Source organism: Typopeltis vanoorti, chromosome 10 (genome assembly GCF_054136105.1).
Source record: "Typopeltis vanoorti isolate ZY-2024b chromosome 10, IOZ_Tvanoo_1.0, whole genome shotgun sequence".
NCBI lineage: Eukaryota > Metazoa > Arthropoda > Arachnida > Uropygi > Thelyphonidae > Typopeltis > Typopeltis vanoorti.
The window spans coordinates 31077563-31103103 of record NC_143558.1 but is presented as its reverse complement, the minus strand read 5'-3'; the positions used below and the strand labels follow the sequence as shown (position 1 = coordinate 31103103).

General features: G+C 35.4%; 1 protein-coding gene across 6 annotated transcripts in view; it reads left to right on the top strand.

The window, feature by feature from the left end:
- The window catches only part of LOC150102306 (uncharacterized), a 263333-nt gene that overhangs the window by 122030 nt on the left and 115762 nt on the right, over nt 1–25541 (top strand). For 5 of the 6 annotated variants that reach the window (XM_090399072.1, XM_090399068.1, XM_090399071.1 and 2 more), the window contains 2 exons: nt 11663–11737; nt 18470–18613. In XM_090399072.1, coding sequence (XP_090255198.1) covers nt 11663–11737; nt 18470–18613 — 219 coding nt within the window. The remainder of the gene's footprint in view (nt 1–11662; nt 11738–18469; nt 18614–25541) is intronic. The other variant, XM_090399073.1, reaches the window with a different exon arrangement.

Sequence of the window (25541 nt, the reverse complement as noted above, 5' to 3'; positions counted from 1 at the left end):
TCATAGCACACCTTGTCTTGTTATTTAATAGCCACACCACATGTTGTGTGGATTGTAGTATAGCTTGTCTCTTTGTATCAAAATAAATAATCTTTATGAAGAGTAAGTTGTTCATTTTGTTTGTTTTATTTTTTAATATATATATATATATATATATATATATATATATATATATATAAGTGATAATTATGGCTGTCACTACCTTCAACTATTGGCCAAAATGTTATGCTTTCAAAAATTATGGAGACAACTATGTTAGAGCAAAACTTTAGTTTAATATAAACCAAAATGAACACTCAATGTTTCGACCTTCATATCAAGGTCATCATCTGGAGCATACACATATATACAAAGAAACAAACTGCACTACAATCTACATGGTTTGCTGAACTTACTGACCAGCTGTTACAACAGTTATTGGCCTGACCTCTGGTGAGGGGAAAAAAAAACTTTACTACATCAAAGCTAGAGTCCTATTATTATTATCTATTAGGTTACAAAATTAAATTGGGCTGGAGAGCAACATGTTTATATGTGTATATATATATATATATATATATATATATATATATATATATATAAAACTATACAATTAACATATAAATTTCAACCAATTGGTATGGAATAGTTTCCAATAAAAGCAGAAAATTGCTTCAAATTCTTGGAAATTTTTTGCCCCCATTATTGTTGAGATTAGAGTGGTTAATCAGAATTTCACAGGCTTCTTTAAATTTTCTTTCATACCAAGTTTTTGTATGATGTAAAGAGCAGATACTTTTCCAATCAATTTGGTGTAGGGTGTTGAGAATGTGATCTGAGAGGCCTTCTTCACCAAACTTGTTATATTTAATGTGTCTTTTGTGTTCTTTTTTACGTATAGGGATTGTACGTCCAGTTTCACCAATATAAGGTAAGTTACAGGTGCAGTTGATGCAATAAACTTCAGGATATGCCAATGGGAGGAGCCTTAGAGGAGTTGAATAAAAAAAAAAAGTTGTTTAAAAGTGGCATTAAGATTATAATGGTGTAGGATTCTATTGATTTTTTCTGATAACCCTTTAATGTATGGGATGGCTAGGGTTTTACTGTAGTCTATATTCTTTTTTGATTAAGTTTTATGAAGAACTTTATTAATAGTATTTTTGTTATAGCCATTATTTATAAATGTGTTGCTAATAATCTGTAATTCATGTTTAAGAGCTTGTTGATTAGGGCAAATTGTTATAGCTCTGTTTTTAAGGGTGTTAATGACTCCAAATGCCAGTGTGTGTGTGTTGGTTTGTGGAAAACGCAAACCTTTGTATATATGTGTATGCTCCAGATTTTGATGACTTTGATATGAAGGTCAAAACGTTGAGTGTTCATTTTGGTTTATATTAAACTAAAGTTTTGCTCTAACACAGTAGTTGTCTTCATAATTTTTGATACTGTATTCTGATCACCATGTAAGCATGAAAGAAAAAAATGTTATGCTTATGTATTTTAGGAAAACTGTACCTCCCCCTTTTGGGGGGGGGGGTACAGTTTTCCTAAAATGTATATATATATAAAATATATATATATGTAGAAAGTATTTTACCTTGGGTATAATAAATGTTAAGAATACCAAGCAATTTTTTAAACCTGGTTTTTACTCCATTTCCCAAGTAAGCAAACAGACAAATAAGTCAAGTTTGTGCCTGCAAGTGATGCAAGTCTAGCTGATCCTACAGGTAGTGCAAGACCAGGGAAACTCATGGTAAAGGTGGCATAAGCTCCGATCACTAATCTTTATATTTACCCTTAATGCCAAAACACATCTCCAAGAAAGAGATGTATGATGTTTTGTATTAAAGGCAAGAGGCCACTACCCAGACCGGTTTCGACCTTTATTGAGGTCTCGTCAGTGGGAGTTAGGCTAGAAATACAAAGATTTAGTAATACAGAGCTCATAAGTATTTTACCAGAACGAGTTGCCATAAGGTGTTTTAACCTTATTAAATAAAAATCTCTGGAGGAGATATAAATGTAGAAAGTATTTTACCTTGGGTATAATAAATGTTAAGAATACCAAGCAATTTTTTAAACCTGGTTTTTACTCCATTTCCCAAGTAAGCAAACAGACAAATAAGTCAAGTTTGCGCCTGCAAGTGATGCAAGTCTAGCTGATCCTACAGGTAGTGCAAGACCAGGGCAACTCGTGGTAAAGGTTATGAGCTCTGTATTACTAAATCTTTGTATTTCTAGCCTAGCTCCCACTGACAGAACACCGGTGTTCTGCAGAAGGTGAATAGGTGTTCCACGTGAAGTTCTGAAATTTGTCATTTTAGTTTTCTAAGCATTTTTCATGAATAAATATTTTATAATAAAAATATTCTGAGGAGAATAATATTCGTGAATATGTCGAAAAGCTCAGACCCAGATCTGTGTATCGTCAATTTTCATACATTGAAACCTTCGGGTCATAAAAATTGCCTGCAAGCCCATTACAACAATTGGTGTCATATCTTCTGTTCTCAAAACTGAAGGAAATGACATCTGTGTAGCAAATGTCAGTGACCGAGCAGCATATTTTTAAACATGGAAGTATTCATGACTTATCGTTACTTTTCACACATCGAAATCTTTCAACAGTCGGGAAAGAGAATACCACCGTTTATGACCGATTATAACAATCGCCGGCGTGTTCTCAAAACTGAACGAATAACATCTGCGTTGCAAATATCAGTGACCAATCAGTAAGGAACTTTAAAGAAAATTTTTCCACTGAAATTGAAGATCAAGGTAGTCTGTATCCAGTTCTCAAATCTATTAATACTGAATACTTTCTCTGCAAGTTCGTATTGCAGTGTGTAAGTGCTTGTTCTGAAATAACCAGAGTGCCGTGATTTTTTTAAAAGTAATAGGAATGCAGAGTTAAAATTAATATGAATAAGAGACAAGGCACTTTGTTTAATTTTGGTATTAAGAAATCTCTTATTGAAGGTGTTTGTGACAGAACAGATAGTGAGTTGTCCACCTCAAGCCTACAAAGATCTCCAGGATGTAGAAAAGGAGGGGAAAACTACCAGCATACAGGAGAAACAGTCTGCCTTCACTCGTAAGTACTTATAATAATAATAATATAAATATATTTGGTGATCAGAATGGGATATGTCAATGAAAATCAGCACAAATTAATTTAATGATGTTTGCCTGAAGAAACTATGACATGCTACAACATTTCATTAGTCCAGTGATTGATAACTAATTTAAATGTAATTTATATTTGTCAACATACCACACCGTATACATAAGTGTACTAATACTCTTTATGATTATGCCATAATTAATTATTAATACTTATGTTAATGTATGAACACTAAAAAAATTTGGAAAGCTATTTACGAGTAAATTTGTTGGGACCAGGCCCTCGGGGAAAAAAAAAATCAACTAACGCCTCTTTATTCCTGTATATAGGGAGTAGGCGAGGCGACTTTTAAAAAAAGAATTCTTCTTACTCTTTTAACTAATAATTAATATCTGATTTATTTCGAACTGTTTAATTTTTGTTACTGAACATTTTATCAAATCATTCTTATTACAATTGCTTTTACGTTATTTGATACGGTTTAGTACTTTTCTTACAAGTATTGTTACAATTCATATTTACTTTTGTGTGTTGCAGTCTTTTTTTACTATTTTGCATTATTTGTTTACTTTTATATTATTCGACATTTCTTATTTAGAATCTTATTGTTTATCATACTAAAGTTACCTTTACAACACAATTCTATTTGTTTTTATTATAGCTCTGACAAATATTGGAATTTGAACATTATTGAAAAAATACCCATGGATTCTTGTTTAAAGACAGGAACTTTAACACAAGGAGGAGCAAGTACTTCTGCTGACACATCTACTCGTATCATTGGAGAAGATATGGAATTGCAAATGATGGTTTCTTCAAAAGCTAATATTAAAGAACAAGAGTCACCTAAGAACAGACCAAAACGGAAGTACCAAGAACGTTATTTAAATTATGGATTTACGTGTATTGGCAATACACATGCTCCTGATGTTTTATGTAATAAAATACTAGTAAACAGTTCTTTGGCTCCAGCTAAATTTCGTAGGCACTTCGAAACGAAATACACTGATTACAAAGGAAAAGATATACATTTTTTTAAGAGATGACATGACTCGCTAGAAAAATCTAAACTTCAAATGGCTACAATTGCTTCAATTGAAAATGCAACAGAAGCGTCTTTTCGTGTGAGTTAACGCATTGCACTTCATAGTGAAGCTCATACAATCGGTGAGCCGCTCATTAAGCCTTGTGTGAAAGACATTGTATCATGCATTTTAAACGAGTAGGTTGCTAAAAAAATAGATGCAGTACAATTATCAAATGATACTGTTTCACGCCGCATCAAAGATCTTTCTGCTGACATAGAAAAAGAGCTAATTCATCGACTTAGACTGCAGTGAATATTCATTGCAAATGGATGAATCTACTGATGTCGCAGGACTCGCTGTATTACTAGTGTTTGTTCGTTACATATTTGATAAAAGTATTGAAGAAATGTGCGAATATCTACAAGAAAAAACTACCGGAGAAGATATATTCAACTGTACTAATAATTATATTACAAAACAGGAAATCGGTTGGGAGAAGTGTATTGATATTTGTACAGATGGTGCTCAAGCAATGGTAGGAAAGATGAAGGGAGTTGTAACACGTATCCTGCAAGTAGCTACAAGAGCCACCAAAAGTCATTGTGTTTTGCATAGACAAGCACTAGTAATAAAAATAATTCCTACATATTTAAAAACTATTTTGGATGAAGCCGTAAAAATGATCAACTATGTAAAATCTCGACCACTTCAATCCATATTATTTAAAATTTTGTGCGATGAAATGGGTGGTGCACATAACGCACCTTTATTACATACTGAAGTGAGATGACTAACCAGAGGAAAAGCATTATTGAGGCTTTTTGAACTTCGTAGTGAGTTAATGGTCTTCTTGATGTCACATAATTTAGGACAAAATTTTATTGAATTATTAAGAAATTCTTCATCGTTGATGAGTCTTGCGTATCTGGCAGATATTTTTACAAAGTGCAATGAAATTAACTTATTATTACAAGGAAAGAATATTACAACTTTTAATACAAGAGATAAAATTGCATCTTTTGATAGGAAGTTGCAATTCTGGATTTCTACAGTTGAACAGAATAATTTTGATTGTTTTCCCACCTTGCATGAATTTTTGACTGAAATAAATTCTAAAGTAAATGAAGACGTATCTAACATAATTTTAGAACACTTGCATGACTTGCAATCAACCCTTTTGCAATATTTTCCAAAATCTAGTGAAGACAATTCCTGGGTTCTGAATCCATTTACAGTGACAGCTAAGTCAGCAGGCTTCAGCGCAAGTGATTAAGAAAATCTAATTGACTTAATTAGTGACTCTGATTTAAAACAAAAAACAAGGAACTGCCAATAAATGATTTCTGGACAAGCGTGTCAAAACTAGCTATTCTTGTTTTACACTTCCTTTTACAACGACATATTTATGCAAGGTAGGATTTTCATATTATGCTGCAACCAAATCAAAGTCCAGGAACAGATTTGACACTACACCAAATATGAAAATTAAAATTTTCTAATATTGTGCCTGATATCAAAAGAATTTGTAATTCAAAGACCCAAAAACATCAGAGTCATTAAGAACTTAATTTGCAGTATACATTTTACTATTTTTATATGTTTTGTTTTTACTAATTATCATTTGACAATAAATGATTGTTTTTTTCTTAACGCTTAGATTTACTCATTTATTTTATTGATATTTACCTAACCTACAAAACCAGCACACAGGATAAAAAGTCTGCATTCACTCATAAGTACTTATAATAATATTATAAATTTTTGGTGATCAGAATGGGATATGTCAATGAAAATCAGCACAAATTAATTTAATGATGGTTTAATTATTAATTAATAATCATTAAAATTAATTATCATTATAATTAACGATCATTAATAATTATCATTATAATTAACGATCATTAATAATTATCAATATTACTTAATAATCATTAAAAAATAATTATCAATATTACCTAATAATCATTAAAAAATAATTATCAATATTACTTAATAATCATTAATAATTAATTATCATTATTACTTAATAATCATTAATAATTAATTATCATTATTACTTAATAATCATTAATAATTAATTATCATTATTACTTAATAATCATTAATAATTAATTATCATTATTAATTAATAATCATTGCTAATTAATTATCATTATTAATTAACAATAAAATAAGCTAAATTACCAATTAATTAATACATTACAAAATAACCAAGGTGTTCCGTGAACATTTCAGGATTTGTGAATTGTTCCATTGTAGAAAAAGTTTGAGAAACCCTGCAATATATTATGAAACTTATGTTTCTGTCCTGTTCCTTCGCTGCATATCAACCATATTTTGCAACCCTCCAGATTATCTATTATTGCAAGCATTTCACAGCCCTGTTATTGTTTTGATTTCCCATCTCTGAAACCTCTATCAATTTCTATCCTAATGAAACCCAGTGACTAAACCTCAGAACAGTGACCTATGTTTCATATCAAGGTCTTATAAAGAAAGAGAGAATATAAAGCAGTAAAACAGAAATTCATGTTCTACATCATGGGTTCAGCTTCCTTTCTTTTAATGTCATGTGGTAATCAGCATTTATTATGGTAAAATTATAGACTTAAAAAAAAACTACATCAAAGATAGTCCTATTTTACATGTGCAGAGATTAAATTCTTAGTTACCTTTAATGATACAGCATTAATGGTGGCTTAATCAATATTTAAAATAAGGACTGAGGTTGTTATTAACATTATGACTGATGCCCTGGAATACTATAATATTAATTAACTGGTAATTAATTTACGGAATTAACAATGCATATAAAGTATATTAATTAAAGATAACTTTAATGAATCACTTCTATATTTCGGTAATGTCACATTGCCATCTTCAGGAACATAAAGATATGCTATGTGCACTAAGGAACTAACAAAGCAAATGAGGAAGAAAGTAAGAAACTAATTTTGTTCCTAAAGTCCTAATGGTGCCCTCTTGTGGGCTAATTTGGTAGTCGGGCTGAAGTTCTCATAATGAAAGTCTCCCAAATTTGGGGCAGTTTCATGCACCCAAATTTGTTGAGGTTAGGAACGTTTTTTAGAGCTGCTGAAGATTCTTTGAATAATCTTTCGTATTTAAACTTGCTGCGATGGATTATTTTTGTTTTCTTCCAACGAATTTTATGGTGGGTATCTAAGGCATGGTCTGCCAGCCCAGAGCGGCTGTACTGGTGAAACCGGATGTAGTCTTGGTGTTCTGAAATCCTGATATTTGTTGTTCTGCCTGTTTGGCCAAAGTAGGACAATTTGCAGCTGCAAGGGACCTGGTATACATCAGGTAGGTCTAGGGGAAGTGGTTGGTCTTGGTAGAGCAGATAAGGGATGCCAACTTTTTATATGGTCTGTAACAGGAAGTAAGGTCATATTTTTTGAGGATATTAGTTATTTTTTCAGAGGTGCCCTGGATGTAGGGGATAGTGATAGACTTGGTGTAGTCTTTATTGTGGAGGGGGGAGGGGGGTTGTGGTTTACAGGTTTTAGTATTTTTTGGATTTTTTGGGGGTTATAGCCATTGGCTAAGAAAGTGTTGAGGATGTGGTTTAGTTCCATAGTCAGGGCCTTGTCATCTGAGCAGATTAATTTTGCCCTGTTATATGGTGTTTTTATCACCCCATATTGTTGTGAGGGGGGGGGATTGCTGGTGAATGTATTTGCCAGTGTGGGTGGGTTGTCTGTAAACAGAGAAAACCAAAGATCCATCAAGCTGGCGGGTGATTAAAGTGTCTAGGAAGGGGAGGGTGTTGTTTTCCTCTTTTTCTAAGGTGAACTGGACTCTGGGATGTTGGTTGTTTAAGTGTGTTAGGAAGGAGTGGAGTGTGTCTGAGCCATGTGGCCAAATAGCAAACACATCATCCACATAACGAAGCCAAATAGTGGGTTTTTGTGGGGCGGAGTTTAAGGCTTTCTCTTCAAATGTCTCCATAAGAGACATTTGAAGAGAAATTGGCCAAGGGTGGGGAAAGTGGTGAACCCATGGCTGTCCCCTCTATCTGTTTGTAGAACTTTCCTTGCCAAACGAAATAGCCTGAGTTCATTGTGAACTGAAATAGGGCTGAGATATCGGGAGGAAACTTGGCTTGGATGAGCTCAAGGGTTTCTTTGAGTGGGACATTAGTGAATAGGGAGGAGACGTCAAAACTGACCATTATGTCAGTGTGTTGGAGTGTGAGGTTTTCTATACTGGCTTTAAAGTGGGCCGAGTTTTTTATGTGTGATGGTGTGTTGCCAGTGTAGTGTGTGAGCGTTTTGGCTAAATGTTTGGCTAATTTATATGTGGGGGAATCAATGCCATCCACTATGGGACGCAATGGCACATATTGTTTATGTATTTTTGGGAGTCCATATAATCGGGGGGGTCTAGAGTTATAAGGTTTAAGTTTGTTGGTGACTTCCACAGGCCAAGAAGTGACTTTCTTAAGGAGTCTGTGGATAGTTCTAATCTGAGAGCTGGTCGGATTATATTCAATGGGGAGGTAAGTAGTACGGTCTCGTATTAAAGAATTTAGCTTACCTTTGTAGTCTTTTTGATTGAGTACCACAGTGGCGCTTCCCTTATCAGCTTTGGTGATTACTATTTTTTTGTTGTTTTTTAATTCTTGTAGGGCTGTATATTCGTTTTTGGATAAGTTGGATTTTGGAGGTTTGGCTTTAGTGAGAACACCGACTACATCCAGTCTCACGTTGTTGGCGATATGGTTAGGCAGGTTGCGAATTTCACGCTCTATTTGGATCATGATTTCTTCAGCAGGTATCCTTTTAGGAGCTAGGGCGAAATTGTGACCACGTGAAAGTGCGGTGAGTGTTTCAGGCTTTAAAACTGCCGACGAGAGGTTGACTACTGTGTTAAGTGGTGGCTGGGGTACAGAAGTAGAAGTCTTTGTCAGGTTTTCGTATTTTTTCATGTTTGGCAAGGAAAGTTCTACAAACAGATAGAGGGGACAGCCATGGGTTCACCACTTTCCCCACCCTTGGCCAATTTCTCTTCAAATGTCTCTTATGGAGACATTTGAAGAGAAAGCCTTAAACTCCGCCCCACAAAAACCCACTATTTGGCTTCGTTATGTGGATGATGTGTTTGCTATTTGGCCACATGGCTCAGACACACTCCACTCCTTCCTAACACACTTAAACAACCAACATCCCAGAGTCCAGTTCACCTTAGAAAAAGAGGAAAACAACACCCTCCCCTTCCTAGACACTTTAATCACCCGCCAGCTTGATGGATCTTTGGTTTTCTCTGTTTACAGAAAACCCACCCACACTGGCAGATACATTCACCAGCAATCCCCCCCCCCTCACAACAATATGGGGTGATAAAAACACCATATAACAGGGCAAAATTAATCTGCTCAGAAGACAAGGCCCTGACTATGGAACTAAACCACATCCTCAACACTTTCTTAGCCAATGGCTATAACCCCAAAAAAATCCAAAAAATACTAAAACCTGTAAACCACAACCCCCCTCCCCCCCCCTCCACAATAAAGAATACCAAGTCTATCACTATCCCCTACATCCAGGGCACCTCTGAAAAAATAACTAATATCCTCAAAAAATATGACCTTACTTATTGTTACAGACCATATAAAAAGTTGGCATCCCTTATCCGCTCTACCAAAGACCAACCACTTCCCCTAGACCTACCTGGTGTATACCAGGTCCCTTGCAGCTGCAAATTGTCCTACTTTGGCCAAACAGGCAGAACAACAAATATCAGGATTTCAGAACACCAAGACTACATCCGGTTTCACCAGTACAGCGCCGCTCTGGGCTGGCAGACCATGCCTTAGATACCCACCATAAAATTCGTTGGAAGAAAACAAAAATAATCCATCGCAGCAAGTTTAAATACGAAAGATTATTCGAAGAATCTTCAGCAGCTCTAAAAAACGTTCCTAACCTCAACAAATTTGGGTGCATGAAACTGCCCCAAATTTGGGAGACTTTCATTATGAGAACTTCAGCCCAACTGCCAAGACTACCAAATTAGCCCGCAAGAGGGCACCATTAGGACTTTAGGAACAAAATTAGTTTCTTACTTTCTTCCTCATTTGCTTTGTTAGTTCCTTAGTGCACATAGCATATCTTTATGTTCCTGAAGATGGCAATGTGGCATTGCCGAAATATAGAAGTGATTGATTAAAGTTATCTTTAATTAATATACTTTATATGCGTTGTTAATTCCTTAAATTAATTACCAGTTATGTCTAACCAACGTATAAGTCTTACTACTATAATATTAATTATCAAGATCTGCTAGAGCAAACGCTCATAAACAGACCTGTACCCTGTTTGTTCCAATGAGCAAACATGATTGAGCAAATAATGAATTACAAATTATTAGCAATCATTTTCTAAAAAAATGGCTATAGCAAAAGTACTATTGACAAAATTCTTCACAAGATTGCAATTGAAAAATAAAAATTAAATTATAATAAAATCATTTCGCACATTAAAAGGCTATCAGAAAAAATAAATAGAATGCTACACAAATGTAACCATATTGTAAATCTCGCCTTTCTGACCTGGTGAAATCTCTACACAGAATTGATTGGAAAAGCACCTTTTCATTATATTGCACCTACGAGTGCAAATTTATAGAAGCCTGTGAAGTTCTATTCAACCACCTTAATCTCATCAATAATGATGTCCTAAAAATCTCAAGACTATGGAGTGCATATATTCGACTCACATAAAACTGGTCTTAATAAATAGGGCTGTAGAATGACAGCCCTTAGTTATATTCCTTATTTCATAGTCAAAGTCCTTATTCCAGGACATTAGTCATGATTTGTTAATAACAACCTCAGTTCTTATTTTAAATACTGATTTGGTCACCACTAATGCAATATTATTGAAGATTGATAAGAATTTGATCTCTGCTACATAAAACATTACTGTTGCTTAATGTTTTATTTTTTTTTTTTTTCCCACCAGAGTTAAGTTCAGTAGAGTAATGGTTGACCAAATTAGCAATACTTCTGCATACTCCAGAAGACGACTTTAACATAAAGAGTGAAATGTTTGGAAATTAATGGTTATTACTCCTGACAGTAGTAATGTCAATTTTATCATAATGAAGGCACTGAGTTTTGTTTTTATTTTATGAAATGACACCTTATTAATTTATTTAAGTATCATAGTGGTGCTTAAATTTCTTTCCATTAAAATAAAAGAGAAATTTAACATAACATCAATAGTCTTTATTTATAGCACACTGATTGTATTCTACCTATTCAATGCATAATGTTCATTATCATATTATACTGCAGTATGATAATGTGGATAAAACACCCATACAACTTGTATTAGTATTCTGTATTTATCATACAGAATACCAGGTGTAATTAGTATCATGAATAATTAATTCTTGAATAATCTATAGATTTTACAAGTTATAGCCTAGGGTCACAGGATTTGCAACTGTAATTTAAATGACTAAGAATATAAATTATAACTTCACATACATTTGGTTTCAGAATTGGAAGATGATCATGAAGTGAATGAAGAATATTCTTCCATTGAGATTCCCAGATTTGTTTCAGAAAGTCCAGGTTTGATTAAATTCTTTTATTTCTGTTTCATAAGTTAGCAATAAATTATGTGATACATGAACATGTTACATACTTGCATAATCTGTCACTAATTTTTGCTTAAATGTTATTGACTTTTTTTATACTTTTATTTCATGATTCATTTTTAGTTGTCCCCCCCCCCCCGACATCATTCAAATTTTGTAACCCACTCACATAATTATATCTACCACATTACAACTTACCTGGTGCCTCACTTCCCGATAGTTACTTTTACATAGCATTCATAATACTTCACTCACTTTTATTATTATTTATCTCTAGAGTGAGTGGTCATTAAGATATTGGAGAGGTTGTAAGAATTCTCATCTCATCTAAAAGTCAGTAGATATGACTTTGATCATCTGTAGAGAACTGTATGGTTTTATAAATGTAGATGTTGCTTTAGCAATCTGCTCATATTCTATGATTGTGATAGTAGAAAGGGGAATGGATTACCATCATAGTTCTGGATTTTGTCAGGACATTTGACAGGATTATCCCAGAGAAGGTATATACAAACTCAAAGAAATGGACATGCAAAATAAGCTTGTGACAAATAATATAGTGGATGATGGCATGTATCATAAAGTGATATATATAATGGTGTGATCTAAGAGAAAGAGGATAATCACTGAGATACCACAGGTATTATGTCAATTTTGTCTTCATGCACACCTGAAGTTTGTGAGACCACATATTAATTACGGTACATACAACATCCAACAGAAACGCTGCCACTGCTCACTCTAAATCCACCTTCAGACTGGTGATGCTGGGGTGTCATTACTTGCAGGCTACTCTTTCAAGCTCCGACCACAATTCAAACTCCAATGGATCTGGATCAAGACTTTCAGGTGGAGCCAATCAGGATGGTGATATGTGGTTGGGAACATTTGCCTCCAACCACTGTTGTGTGGTCCTTGCATGTGTGCAGGAGCTGAGTCCTGTTGGAAGATCCACTGTCTACCATAAAACAAGGTATTTCTAATACCTTGAACTATAACATTAAACAAGTTGCATTTCTGTGAGAAAGGGGACAAAACCTCTGCCAAAGTGTATCGAGACACTGTTCGGGGGCCATGCCACAGGTTCCAGCACAGTGTCTCAATACACTTTTACAGAGGTTTTGACCCCTTTCTCGCAGAAATGCAACTTGGATACCGTAATAATTACCAAACCATCCCTGATATAGGGGTAATGACCTCTCTGAATCCTGGGTGCTATGTCACATGCTGGAGCATATACCCATTTTGGTGGTTAAATGACTCTTCAATGGCAAAAAATCTTCTCATCTGTGAAGAGGATATCTCTGTGTCTGTTGTTTGTGTACCACTGGGGAAGTGCCTTTGATTTTATCACCCTTTGCTGCTTAAGTTGTGGTGTTAGGAAATGTCCAGTAGAACGACAATAGACTCTCACTCCCAGGTCATCAGTTAGTACACGTGACATCATACTCTGCAAAGTGTTCATCTCTCATGACATCACTTTCTGTGGTCTCACAGGATTATGGCAGAGGCATGCCCTCACAAGCTGTTGCATCCTAATGCAGCATGGTCACCTCTTCTTTGGCAGTTAGATATGTCTCCTGTATCGTTATAATGATTAATAGTCTAACACACAAACATCTTAATGATCCCGAGTGTGTTTAGCATGCTGAAAATAACAGGTGGTTGCATTCCAACCTTGTGAAGTGCTATTACATCTACATTGTTCTTATAATCTCCCCACTGCATGTTAACCCATACATGCTAGACAATTCTCTCTTTACTAATAAACACCCAAATGTTGGCTGCATGCAGCCTAATGGAACCAGGCTCGTGCAATTTTGTGGGCAAGTATGGTGGTGTGGAAGTTGTAACAGTATTTATGGCAAGATGTTGTATATTAATGATATTAGGGATGATCTACAAGGTAATATCCAGTTATTTTCTGATTGTGCAAAGTTGTGGAGGGTGATAAGAGATATAGCTGATACTGAATCATTGCAAGCTAAAGACCACATAGCCAAGGTGGTTAAGTCATCATATAGGATCACTTGCTATGTTAAAATGCTGACTTGTGTTGAGACGTGTCCTTATCAAAGCCTTGTAAAGGAATTGATAAGGATAGTTGAAAAGATCCAGAGAGTGAGCAAGATAATTTTGCCCTGTGGTGCAAAGAACCATTTTAAGGGCTTTTCAGTAGGATGATAAACTCAGAAACTTGGGTTTATCATCCCACCCACACCCACACACACACCAGGCAAACTGGCCATGAGAACACATGCAGCTTACTGACATATTACACTGTCCTCATGGGTTTAGCTGCTTCAACTCTAACCCTAAACACAAACTCCATCCAGCCCTATGGAATGGTGCATATTAGTACAGATTGAAAATATGTGGTCTTCATAGTTTATAAAATAGATGAATGAGAGGTGATAATAGAAACAAACTAGTTTGCAAGGGAATCTTATAGTATAGATATAAACAGTGGTATGGCTCTCACCTGCTTGTGCAAGCCAGTTGTTAAATTTTTAAGAATTTTGTGAGTCAGTGTTAAACTGTGACAGTCTTTAAGTTGTAGAGTTACATGCACTTCACTCTGCAATGGCTAGTGGCATTTGGGTGATAATAAACTTGTATGTAGCGACATGGAAAATTCAGCTGTGATGCACTTATTTCAGCACTTTTTGTGCTGCCTTTCCTCTGCCCATTCCCTATGCAGCAGCCTGCATAGAGATCATCTCTGCTAGAAGTTTTACAGAAATATTGTTTTTCAACAAACTTTTCGACATTCACACAGTATCTATCATACCTTGCCTTGAACTCATTCACAGTCATGGTACCCACAACAGACTCTGGCAGCTTATTCCACTCATTCACCACTCTCCAAGTAAAATACCTAGCTCTAACAATCTTGCTAACCACACTCTTGCCCAGCTTCCATGTATGGCTCCTAGACTTCCCACCACCAGTCCTACTCTCAAAAATATCTTCTGAATTAATCTTATAGAAACCCTTCAGTAATTTGAATGTCTCAATCATATCACCCCTTTTCTGCCTATCAACTAATTTCTGCAACCCACAAATCTTCAACCTGTTCTCATAAGGTTCATTCCATAGACCTGCTATCACCTTGGTCACTCGTCTCTGGATCCTCTCCACCTCCTCCCCATCAAGAAGAAATCCTGGCACCCATACCTGGGCACAGTAGTCTAGATGGGGTCTTAAGACTCGATACAGAGGAACAATAACCTGTTTGTCTCTGCTTGTTAAAGTATTTTTCAGCAACCAAGTGATTTGATGAGCTGATTTAGCCACTTTTGCGATGTGCCCCCTAAACTTCAACTCCCTATCCACCAACACTCCCAAATCCCCGGGCCTTGTCAATCTCCTTGAGTACAGTTCTACCAATGTGATATACTGCTGCTAATCTTTTCACCCCAAACTGCATAACCTTACACTTTGCCACATTAAATTGACATCCATTCACCTTAGCCCAGTCCTCCAAACTATCCAAATCATCTTGCAAAATTTTGACACCTGTGCACCCACCATTGCTCTACCCAACTTTGCATCATCAGCAAACAAATGAACACTTCCTCTCAGATCCTTTCCTATATCGTTAATGAACAAATTGAAAAGTAATGGTCCAAGAACAGAACCCTGCGGCACACCACTAGTCACAGGCCATCTTTTGGACTCTACTCCTGAATAAACCACTCTCTGATATCTCTTCATCAACCACCCTCCTATCCATCTCATCAACCTATATCCATCCCCATATGCTGCAGTTTACTGATTAGAATTCCATGTGGTATCCTGTCAAAAGCCTTAGCAAGGTCCAGTAGAATCACTGTAAACCCATTACCCTTATCCAGGTCAGCCGTCACTGTGTTATAAAACATGAGCTAGTTACTGAGGCATGATCTACCCTTCACAAAACCATGCTGTCCCCCATACAGTATCCCATTTTCATCTATCCAATCCTGTATATTTCTCTTGACTAATTTCTCCAAGACCTTGACAACGATTCCTGATATGCTGATTGGTCGATAATTTACAACAGCAGTCTTGGAACCTCCTTTATGCAGTGGAACTATTTTCCCCTCTTTCCACCCTCACGACTAACCCAGACCTCAGATATACCTCCTCATCACTCGCTTCATGTTAAAAAAGGTATATCAAAGCTGTTAACTCTTTGGAACACTCCCCTGAAACACGTGATGATATATCATCAAGCTCTACAACCTTATTAACATCAAGTTTATCAATTCATCATATACCTCCTGCTCACTCACTCACGTTCTGCATGAAGAATTCATCATTTAAAAAAACTCCCAGATAATCCTCCTCCCCTTTATTAGCTAACTGCTGCTCATACTGCACAAGCAAGTAAACTTCATCATCTGCTCTTGTACTCCGCATACAACTGATTATTACTACTCCTCTTGTTCTGCCTCCATAATACCTTCTTTCAGATTGTATGCCTCGCCTCTTCATTCATCCATTTCACACCTAATTTAACTTTCTGACACATTTGGAATACATTTAGGCATTATGCCTGTAAGATAGTTTTTGTGTTGGCTGCAAGCAACATTTGATCACCTTTTCAACCAATTTTTCACTCATGATATAACTGCAACCTGTCTACTGAATTTGTCTTAATTACCAGATTGAGAGATCCTCATCTATCCTTTTCTTACAGAAGTCTTCATATTGATGATTACTATCCAGATGATCACATCACTCATCAACTAGAGGACGTGACACCCTATTTATAATAACATTGCTTAATGAGATGATCAAATTCAAGATCCTTGATTTTGGATTTGTATACTTTCTGTTACATACTACCTAACATAGTTGTTTCCCATAAACTCCAGAAATACGTTCTCTTTGCAATATGTCCCCTTCATATTTCTATCTACCATCACTCAAGATCCCATGCTTCCTCTACCTCATCCAATATGGTACGACAAGAGAGTATGCAGCCTCTTTGTATAGTCTATGGATCTCAAATTTTAAACCTTACATTTAGCTGCATTAAACGAATTTCTCTGTTCATTTGCTCACCTTTCCAGCTTATTCAATTTCTCCTGTAAAGCCACCATCAGCATTGTTACTAAAAACTCTTGCAAATTTCATATCAGAAGTAAATACAAGGTGATCAAAATTAAAGTATCCCTGGTTAAGGCCTTGCAGAGCACCACCGGTGATCCAAGTGCTGTGAAACTTTGCAGAAATACATTGTTTCATGCAGAAGCAGTATCTGAGAAGAAAAAGAAAAAAAAAAAAAAAAAAAGATATTTCTAAAATTCACCACCAGGGGTACTGTATGATATACTGAATGTAGATGTAATAATTTTTCTGTGTGTATAAGAAGGGAAAAAAGTGACACAAACATAAGTAATGCATTTTTATTCACTTCCATTATGCATTCGTGGACTATACTGTTCAATGCTGGCCTTCTCAGTATGCCACAAAGTGCATCATTTGCATAGTGTGTTCAACAGCAAAATGCAGCTGATCAGTACTGATCTGCACATGCTGTATTATGCTTATCAGGATGATTCCGATAAACTCTGTCTTTGAGAAATTCCTAGAGCCAGAAATCATGAGAATCAGATCTGGTGAATGAGGCATCCATGCAGTGATGCACAGCTGATCTCTGGCTTCTGTGAAATGTTCTCAAAGAACCTCCTTATGGGTTGACCGACTTGCCAACCAATCATGTCACACTGCCAACATCTTTCCTTTAGAGATTCTTATTCTGACATGTTTTAAGCTATCTCCTCAGCTTTTCATAATTATTGGCATTGTAGTTGCCCATATATCCCTTCTTAACCTGGAAGGTGTCTAAGCATCTGGAATTTTTAATTAAGAAGTGATATAATGGGCAGCTACAATGCTAATGATTATGACATGCTGAGGAGATAGCTTAAAGCAGTGCATGGCAGATGGTCAAAGGGTGTTTGACAGAATTGGTTTCAAACAATATAGCTATGGTTAATATGATAAGTCAGGGTTCAGTTGGATGGGTGACATCATTAAGCAGGAGCTACAAAAAAGAAAATGTTGTCAGGTCTATGTGTGAAGGTTTGGAAAGAAGAAATTTATTGACATTTTCTCTCTCTCTCTCTCTCTCTCTCTCTCTCTAAGACTTTGATATAGCCACATCTGGATTTCTGTGCATGGATCTAATCAAGAGTTTCTTGTGAATGAGAAATTGTGGAGAAGATCCATAGGAAAATGACCAAGATAGTGACAGGTCTATGGAATGTTCCATGTTAGGAGAAACAAGGAACATTCTTGTTCCCTGTTTCTCCTAACAGGGAACACAAAGCTAAATTTGGTGTTCTCTGTTAGGAGAATCACAAATTTTAGCTGATAGGAGGAAACAATGAGATCTGATAGAAACATATTTGTGTTACTAAAGGAATTTTATAGGATTGATGCAGAAGAAATTTTTCACTGCATGAGAACAAGGGATCACCCTGGAAATTGTGTAAGTATGAGGCTAACAGGAGCATGAGAGAGTTCATTTTGAATGCTTTGGCAGTGAGTGATTTCATGGAAAAGTATATTAGGTATTGTGTAAATAATGGTTACTGTGGGGCATCTGATAGTGAGTCTTTGAGAATATGGCACTTTGCAGAACTGCCCAAGTAATAATAATAATAATGATAATTTAACAACCAGTTACTAAGTTATAATTTTTTTTTTCTAGGAAATCATCTTAACAAAGATAGTTTTGTAGATGAAATATTTCCAGTTGACCCAGACCACATTAAAAATTCTACACTTTGTGAAGAAGAGCATGCAAAAAATTTAAATGAAGTTCTTCTTCCTTTAGAATTGTCTTCTATAACAGGTTTTAATGATTTTTTATTTTTATGTTATATATATCTTAATCATAAAACTCAAAAGGTTTTGTCATATAGACTCTATAATTCAGTTTTAGTTGAAATTACAAAGCATAAATTATGTTCCTCCATTCCTTTATAGTATATCCTATAGGCAAATACACTGTTTGAAAATAAGTCAAAGGACACCACATGGACTAGGTGCATCATGCCATGTAACAAGTCATGTTTGTAGCCAGTATAAATTGGAGGAATATGATGCTCCCAAGTCATTGCAACTGTATCCATCTTCAATGAGAGAGTATTGGACGTGCCAGCCAAAAGATATTCTTGAGAACGTTCTTTCAGTATGTGATACATCATAAAAGTAAAAATGATTATGTAAGGATCACTTTAATAAATACAGAATAAGATGGTTATAGCAGTGAAAGAAATATATGATTTATTACAAATGAATTTATTTGGAATATCACATCTGTCAAATGGACGAGTACAATTTTTGTTACAGATAAAATCATTCATCAGGCATGTTAGTTGGATAGCTGAGGTGAACAGTGGTTGCTGTGCCAGCTGATTTGGGTTCTGTTAGGTCATATTTAAATGTCTGTATGTGGTAATGCATATCCACTGGTTCAAGTTAATTACAGATAATGAAGCACATACAGAATTTATTTCTATACAGTGGTCAAAAAATCTATTGCACAACAGTGCCATGCATGGACAAGCAGTCAGAGAGATAGAAGGAATCTGTTGATGTGTTTCTTGAGCATCTAGAGGTTAACAGTACTTGGAGAAATCACTATAGAGAAGAGTGTTCAAAAGAAAAGAGGTGGATGGAATGAAAGAGGAATAGGAGGAAAGTTTTAATGTTTTTAGACCCAAACTATGTATATATGTGACCAGCATTTCAGTAGACATTAAGATGTCTACTGAAATGGCATAATGTGAAAAACAAAGATCTCTCCAGTCACTATGAGGGTGACTGGAGGGATCATCTATTAAGTTGATGGCTCTCTTCTGGATAGCATTAGGTATGTATTTACAGATGTTTTTGGTTTGCCATCCCAAATGTGAGAATCTTCTTAGGGTGTATTTTGGATATTTTAGTGTTAAGAGTTGTATACGCAGAAACTAGTGTTTTGAATGGAAGAGGATATGCAGACCTGTGAATATGATCTGTTTATGGATGTGAATATAATGTATTTGTGGAGGGTAGGCTGTGAATATGATGTGTTTGTGCCAGGAAAGGCTAGAGGTATAAGTCAGTCCAAGAAGAGAAATCAATCCTGACTGGAGACCTGAATGCTATCAAAAGTAAGAGAGCATGAGATGATACTTGTGACAAATTGCCATTTGTAAAACACTCTGCCTGCCATGGTCTCTGTCAGAAATGTTTGAAGACATTGATCATGGAAGATCTTGAAGTTTGAATCATTTGCACACTGCAAGGCATGTCAGAATGAAAAACAGGATGGAGTGTGATGTCATTATCAGAACTATAAATAGAGAATTAATAGATAGGAGAAATAATGTGAGCAAAAGCACTAGGCCCAGTGGTACCCTGGTGTTAATAGAGAAATCCATGACAAGAAGCCATCCACCATGACACACAGTGAACAAGAAGAAACAGGCAATAAAATCACAAAGGGATGAAGGCAGAACCTGAATATGTCAACTTGATGTGGAAGTCTCTATACTAGACAGTTGAATGCCCTGAAAATATTGTTTATGCAGAAGTTATCTGTTGATGGGGGAGAAGTTACCTTCTCCTTTGTTTTCAAGAGGATTGAGGTGAGGGAAATGGGTGTGCTTGATAGATGATCAAGCCCCTTTTAATGGGATACTGGATGTAGGATTGCTTCCTTGCTGTTCAGTAGATATTGTAAAATTTCGATGTTGCTAAAATAAATTATCTAAAAACATTGACTTTTACAGTAGGAATTCACCTGAATTTTCTTGTACGAATGTATAATTTATAAATGAACATTTCTCGTAAATGTGTGTAATTGCAAATGAGTGAAGCATGAGTGCAGTTAATTTCCCTGGGAGAAAATATTGAGCTATTGAAATTTCTTCAATTGATTATATGTGTACTTATGATTGAATCTTATGATATTTGTAATATAGAGTATGCTTGTTGAAGGTCTAACTAAGTAAGTGTGAGAAATTAGATTGTGATTAAGTGTTTGAAAGGAATGAGATTCTGAGAGATATATTTGTAAACATGTATGTTGTATTTTGATTGATGCTAAATTAGGAATGTCAAGCGCAACTAACGATTTCATGTTATAGGTATAACTTGCTGATATTTGTAATATAAAGTATGCTTGTTGAAAGTCTAACTAAGTAAGCATGAGAGAATTCAATATAAATCAAGTTGAGTGATTGAGAAAGACTAAGAATTACTTTTCATAAATGAATCTTGTGATTTCATGTGATGTATAATTATTTGATCAGAAATTAAACTTGTTGTTATTGTTGATAAAAATAGTTGTTCGATTCAATCTTTTTGCAATGCACTGATTCAAAATAAACTCAGACCTGATAGCAGAACCGCAATATAGTAGTGATTTATGAGTAAATTTTGCCATGACTGCAAACCTTGGCTAAAATAGGATATAAGTGATTAATTGATCTACAAGGGTATAAAAACTTTCTTTTGCCTATAGGGGAATTTCAGAGGTGCAGTCTTCAATCAAATAAATATCTGGAGATCCCAGGCAAGAAAATTTATACTTAAGGTAGAACAATAAAGAAGGGAAGTAATAGGAAATGAATATTAAGTTTGAGAAACATTATAGATACAAGAATAGAATATATATATAGTAAACAAAAAAACAAAACCTCACAGTATTACAATGGCGCAGTTGACGTAAGAAACCCCCCCGTTTACAATATAGTACGCCCACACTTTGTAGAGCTTCGCTTGGCTTGGTGCCAAGAATAGTCGATTCATGCTGAAGGGAAGAAAGAAATGAAGGGCGTATGAATTGGTTGCCAACACACGAAATCACATGGTTTATAGATAAAATTTTCCAACTGTTATACAAGCAAAATAGTTACCACTTTAAAAACTACAGTGATCATAAAAGAGAAGTTATTTTCTGACATGTAATAATAAACAACTCATTCCAGAAGACGGATTGATTACCCTATTATCGGAATGGATTCTCCTTTTTTGTGACATGCGCAGAAGTGTTGAAGGGTCTCGAATCTGTGGACGTACTATATCACTAGTATGACAACTTGAATAGGCAGTACAGGATGGATGTTAATTCTGGAGCACATATTTTCAGCAGAATTGTGGAGATGCCATCTAGTTCGAAAAATTTAATTGGTATCCAGACTAATGAGGAATTTTTCTGATGAAAGATCAGAGGAAAAATTGCAGTGAGATGTTTGTGGTATAATGGAAGGTAAGTTTCCTTGGTTGTCTATACAAGAGTTGGAGCGATGGTACAATAGATGCAATATTGCTACAGAAGGGTAGAAGTTGCATCTGATAGTCTTAGCTAGGAAGGCTCAACTGCTATCTGAGTAGACAGTAGATTTTTTTTGCATTTGGCCCTTTCAAAGTCTGATTTGAATTTGTTGATGTTTTTTTTTTACAAACATTGTGAGCTATAGCATAGCCTGGGTTTGAAGCTAAAGTTTTTGACTTGAGATGTTTGTGATATGCTGAATTTTTATTTGGACTTCTTTGGCCCACATGTTGAAGAACAAGGGCTAGGATAGTGGTCCATAGTTTTCTTTGGAATGGAGAATGAAGACCATTATTCTAGCAAGGATTATGTCAGTTATTTGGTCAGAGCAAGTGTTTGCTCTGACCAAAGTGGTCTAAAATCATGGAAGTTGTCCCATTGTATCATTTAAGTGCCAAAGTGTCTGAGATTGGGTGGGTGAAAGTTGTTTCCATAGAAAAGAAAACTCAGATAAAGTCTGATTCATCAAGAGGAGAGCTGATGTCTGCAGTGTATCTGAAAGGAGAGTTGGTCAAGTATTGGGAGAATGATGATGATGATTATCCAGTATTCTGGTTGGATGAACAGTTTGCATCATCCAACCAGGGGAGCAGTAAAGCAGAAAATGAAAGTAACAAATTATGGTAAGAAAATTTTGAGCTAGAGCAGATCATAAAGAGAAAATATTCTACATTTAGTGGTCTCTGGCATGTAACATCAAACCTGACATGTGCATGTCAGGTTTGATATCGTGTATCACCCTTCTTATGGAAGGAATAATGAAAAATTTACTTTGAAAATTGAAGTGGACTGTTATTAAATGTCAGTTGATGTTCTGTGAAAAATAAGAGATCAAGTTTTGATCTGTTCATAGAAAGTTTTCTTTCACTATCTGTGATCTAGAGTACAGGAATACCTTGTATAGCGCGGTTTTGAACAACGTGGGTTTTGGTCTAACGCGGTTTTTATTATTACGCTTATCATTATTACACTAACATTATCAATACTGACTGGCGACTCCCAGGCACCGCAAGTGACAGTCGAGAGCCACGTTTATGCAGTAGTTATTCGATTGGCTCTTACGTAGACACGTTCTTTCCCCATGGCATTTTGTTATTTACATTAATAATAGTATTTAATATTTTTTTTATTATTTAAGTATGAGCGAAAAGAGACAAAACAAAGAAGACACTGTTGGAGTAACAAAAAAACGCAAGTGGTTATCTTTAGAGAAGAAACTTGAAATTATAAAATGTCACGAGAATGGCGCTTTGTTTGCTAAAATAGCACGTGAGAATTCAATGAATGAGTCATCTGTACGAACAATTATTCAGAGCAAAGAAAAGATTAAACAACATGGAATGAGCACCGCTTCTTATATGTCAAAAGTGATCACGAGAAATCTATCTTCTACAATGGAAAATATGGAACGCCTTCTAATAATCTGGATTGAAGATTGTAATCAGAAAAAGATTCCTTTGAGTCAAATGATAATCCAGGTGAAAGCAACAAGTCTATATAACAAAATAAAAGAAAATGAAAGCAAAAATGAAGGAGGTACAACCAGTGAAACTTTTATAGCAAGTCGTGGGTGGTTCTACAATTTCAAAAAGCGTATGGGACTCCATAACATAAGAATCCAAGGTGCAAGTGCTGACATCTAAAACTGCAGAATTATTTCCCAATGAATTGAAGGAGCTTATTGAGAAGGACGGCTACACAGATGATCAAATTTTTAATGCTGGCGAGACTGGCTTGTTCTGGAAAAGAATGCCATCGCGCTCATTTCTAGCAGAGAAGGAAAAAACACAAACTGGGTATAAGGTGTCAAAAGACCGATTGACACTTTTACTAGGAGGTAATGCATCAGGTGATTTAAAATTGAAGCCACTGTTAGTGTACAGAGTGGAAAACTCGAGGGCTCTTAAGGGCTTTACAAAGAACAATTTACCTGTTCATTGGCGTTCGAATAAAAAAGCCTGGGTGACTTGTTCAATTTTCGAAGACTGGTTTAAAATTTTGTTTTTGCCCTGAAGTTAAAAGCTATTGTAAAAAGAATGATATTCCTTTCAAAATTTTGCTTTTATTAGACAATGCGCCAGGCCATCCAACTCTATTTGACTGACTTAGATGAAAATGTCAAGATTCATTTTTTCCCTCCAAACATAACATCAGTTCTGCAGCTGATGGATCAAGGCATTATCTCCACTTTTAAGGCTTACTATTTAAGATGAACTTTTGCTCAAGCTATTAAAGCTGCAGCAGAAGAAGATTCTTGGACTTTGAGTGAATTTTGGAAGAAATTTAACATAAAAGATGCCATTCAAAATATTTATGAATCTTGGCAAAAGGTGACTCAAAGCAACATGAGAGCCGTATGGCATAATATCTTGCCACATTGTTCAACAGACTTTGTTGCCTTTGCAACACAGAAAGAGGAAATCTCAACAGAAATTGTGAAGATGGGCAAAGATCTTGGTTTTACAAGTTTAGATTGTAACAATGTGAACGATTCTATTGATTCTCATTCAAATGATCTGGATGATGACACCCTTTTGGAGTTGGAACAACAACGAGCCTATGAAGCAGAAGAAGACGAAGATGACCCTACTGATGTCATGGTTGAAGAATTTTCCTTTGCTGACCTTTCAACTTTTGTGAGAAAAATCGACGAAGCTTCCGACTTTCTCATAAATGCCTACCCGAATTTGGATAGAAGCATCAAAGTGAGACAAAGTCTCAATAATGCCATCAAATGCTACAGAGATCTAGTACTTGAAGAGACAAAGAATACAAGTATAGTTCAACGAACACTAAAAGACTACTTTAGTAAAAAGTAAATTGCTGTATGCTGAAATTGAAGCAATATTTGTTTTGTTTTCTACAACTTTTATATCAGTTTAAAATAATTTTCTTTGTTATTTAGTTAATAAAAATAATTTTTTTTTTTCATTTTTAAACATTTTTATTATCCTAAATTTTTGTAATAAATTAAATTGAAAACCTTTATAAATAGACCTAGAACAATGTGATTTTGCATAACGTGGACGCTTCTTGGAACCAATTAACTGTGCTATACATGGTATTCCTGTATTTTAATAATATGGTGATACACCATTTTACTACTTATATATGGAAAATATATGAGCTCTGCATTGATTCAACCTCAGTATCTTCTGTGTCTAGCTGCCACTGATCAGGCCTCAGTCAAGGTCAAAACCTGGTTTTGATAGTGACCCTTCACATAATGCATAGCAATATACACACATCCAAAAGGGATGTGCATAGTGGAATACTAAGACAATTCATGTGAAAGCTACAGCTTCCATATAAGTAGTCTAGTTGTGAACATACTTCACTTGCCAGCTTTGTTTGCTTACACTTTGGTAATGGATTAAACTAAAATATAATTTCTTGCCAAGTATAATTTCCTTTAATGTAATTTTTAAAGTATAATTTTGAAAAAAATACTTCA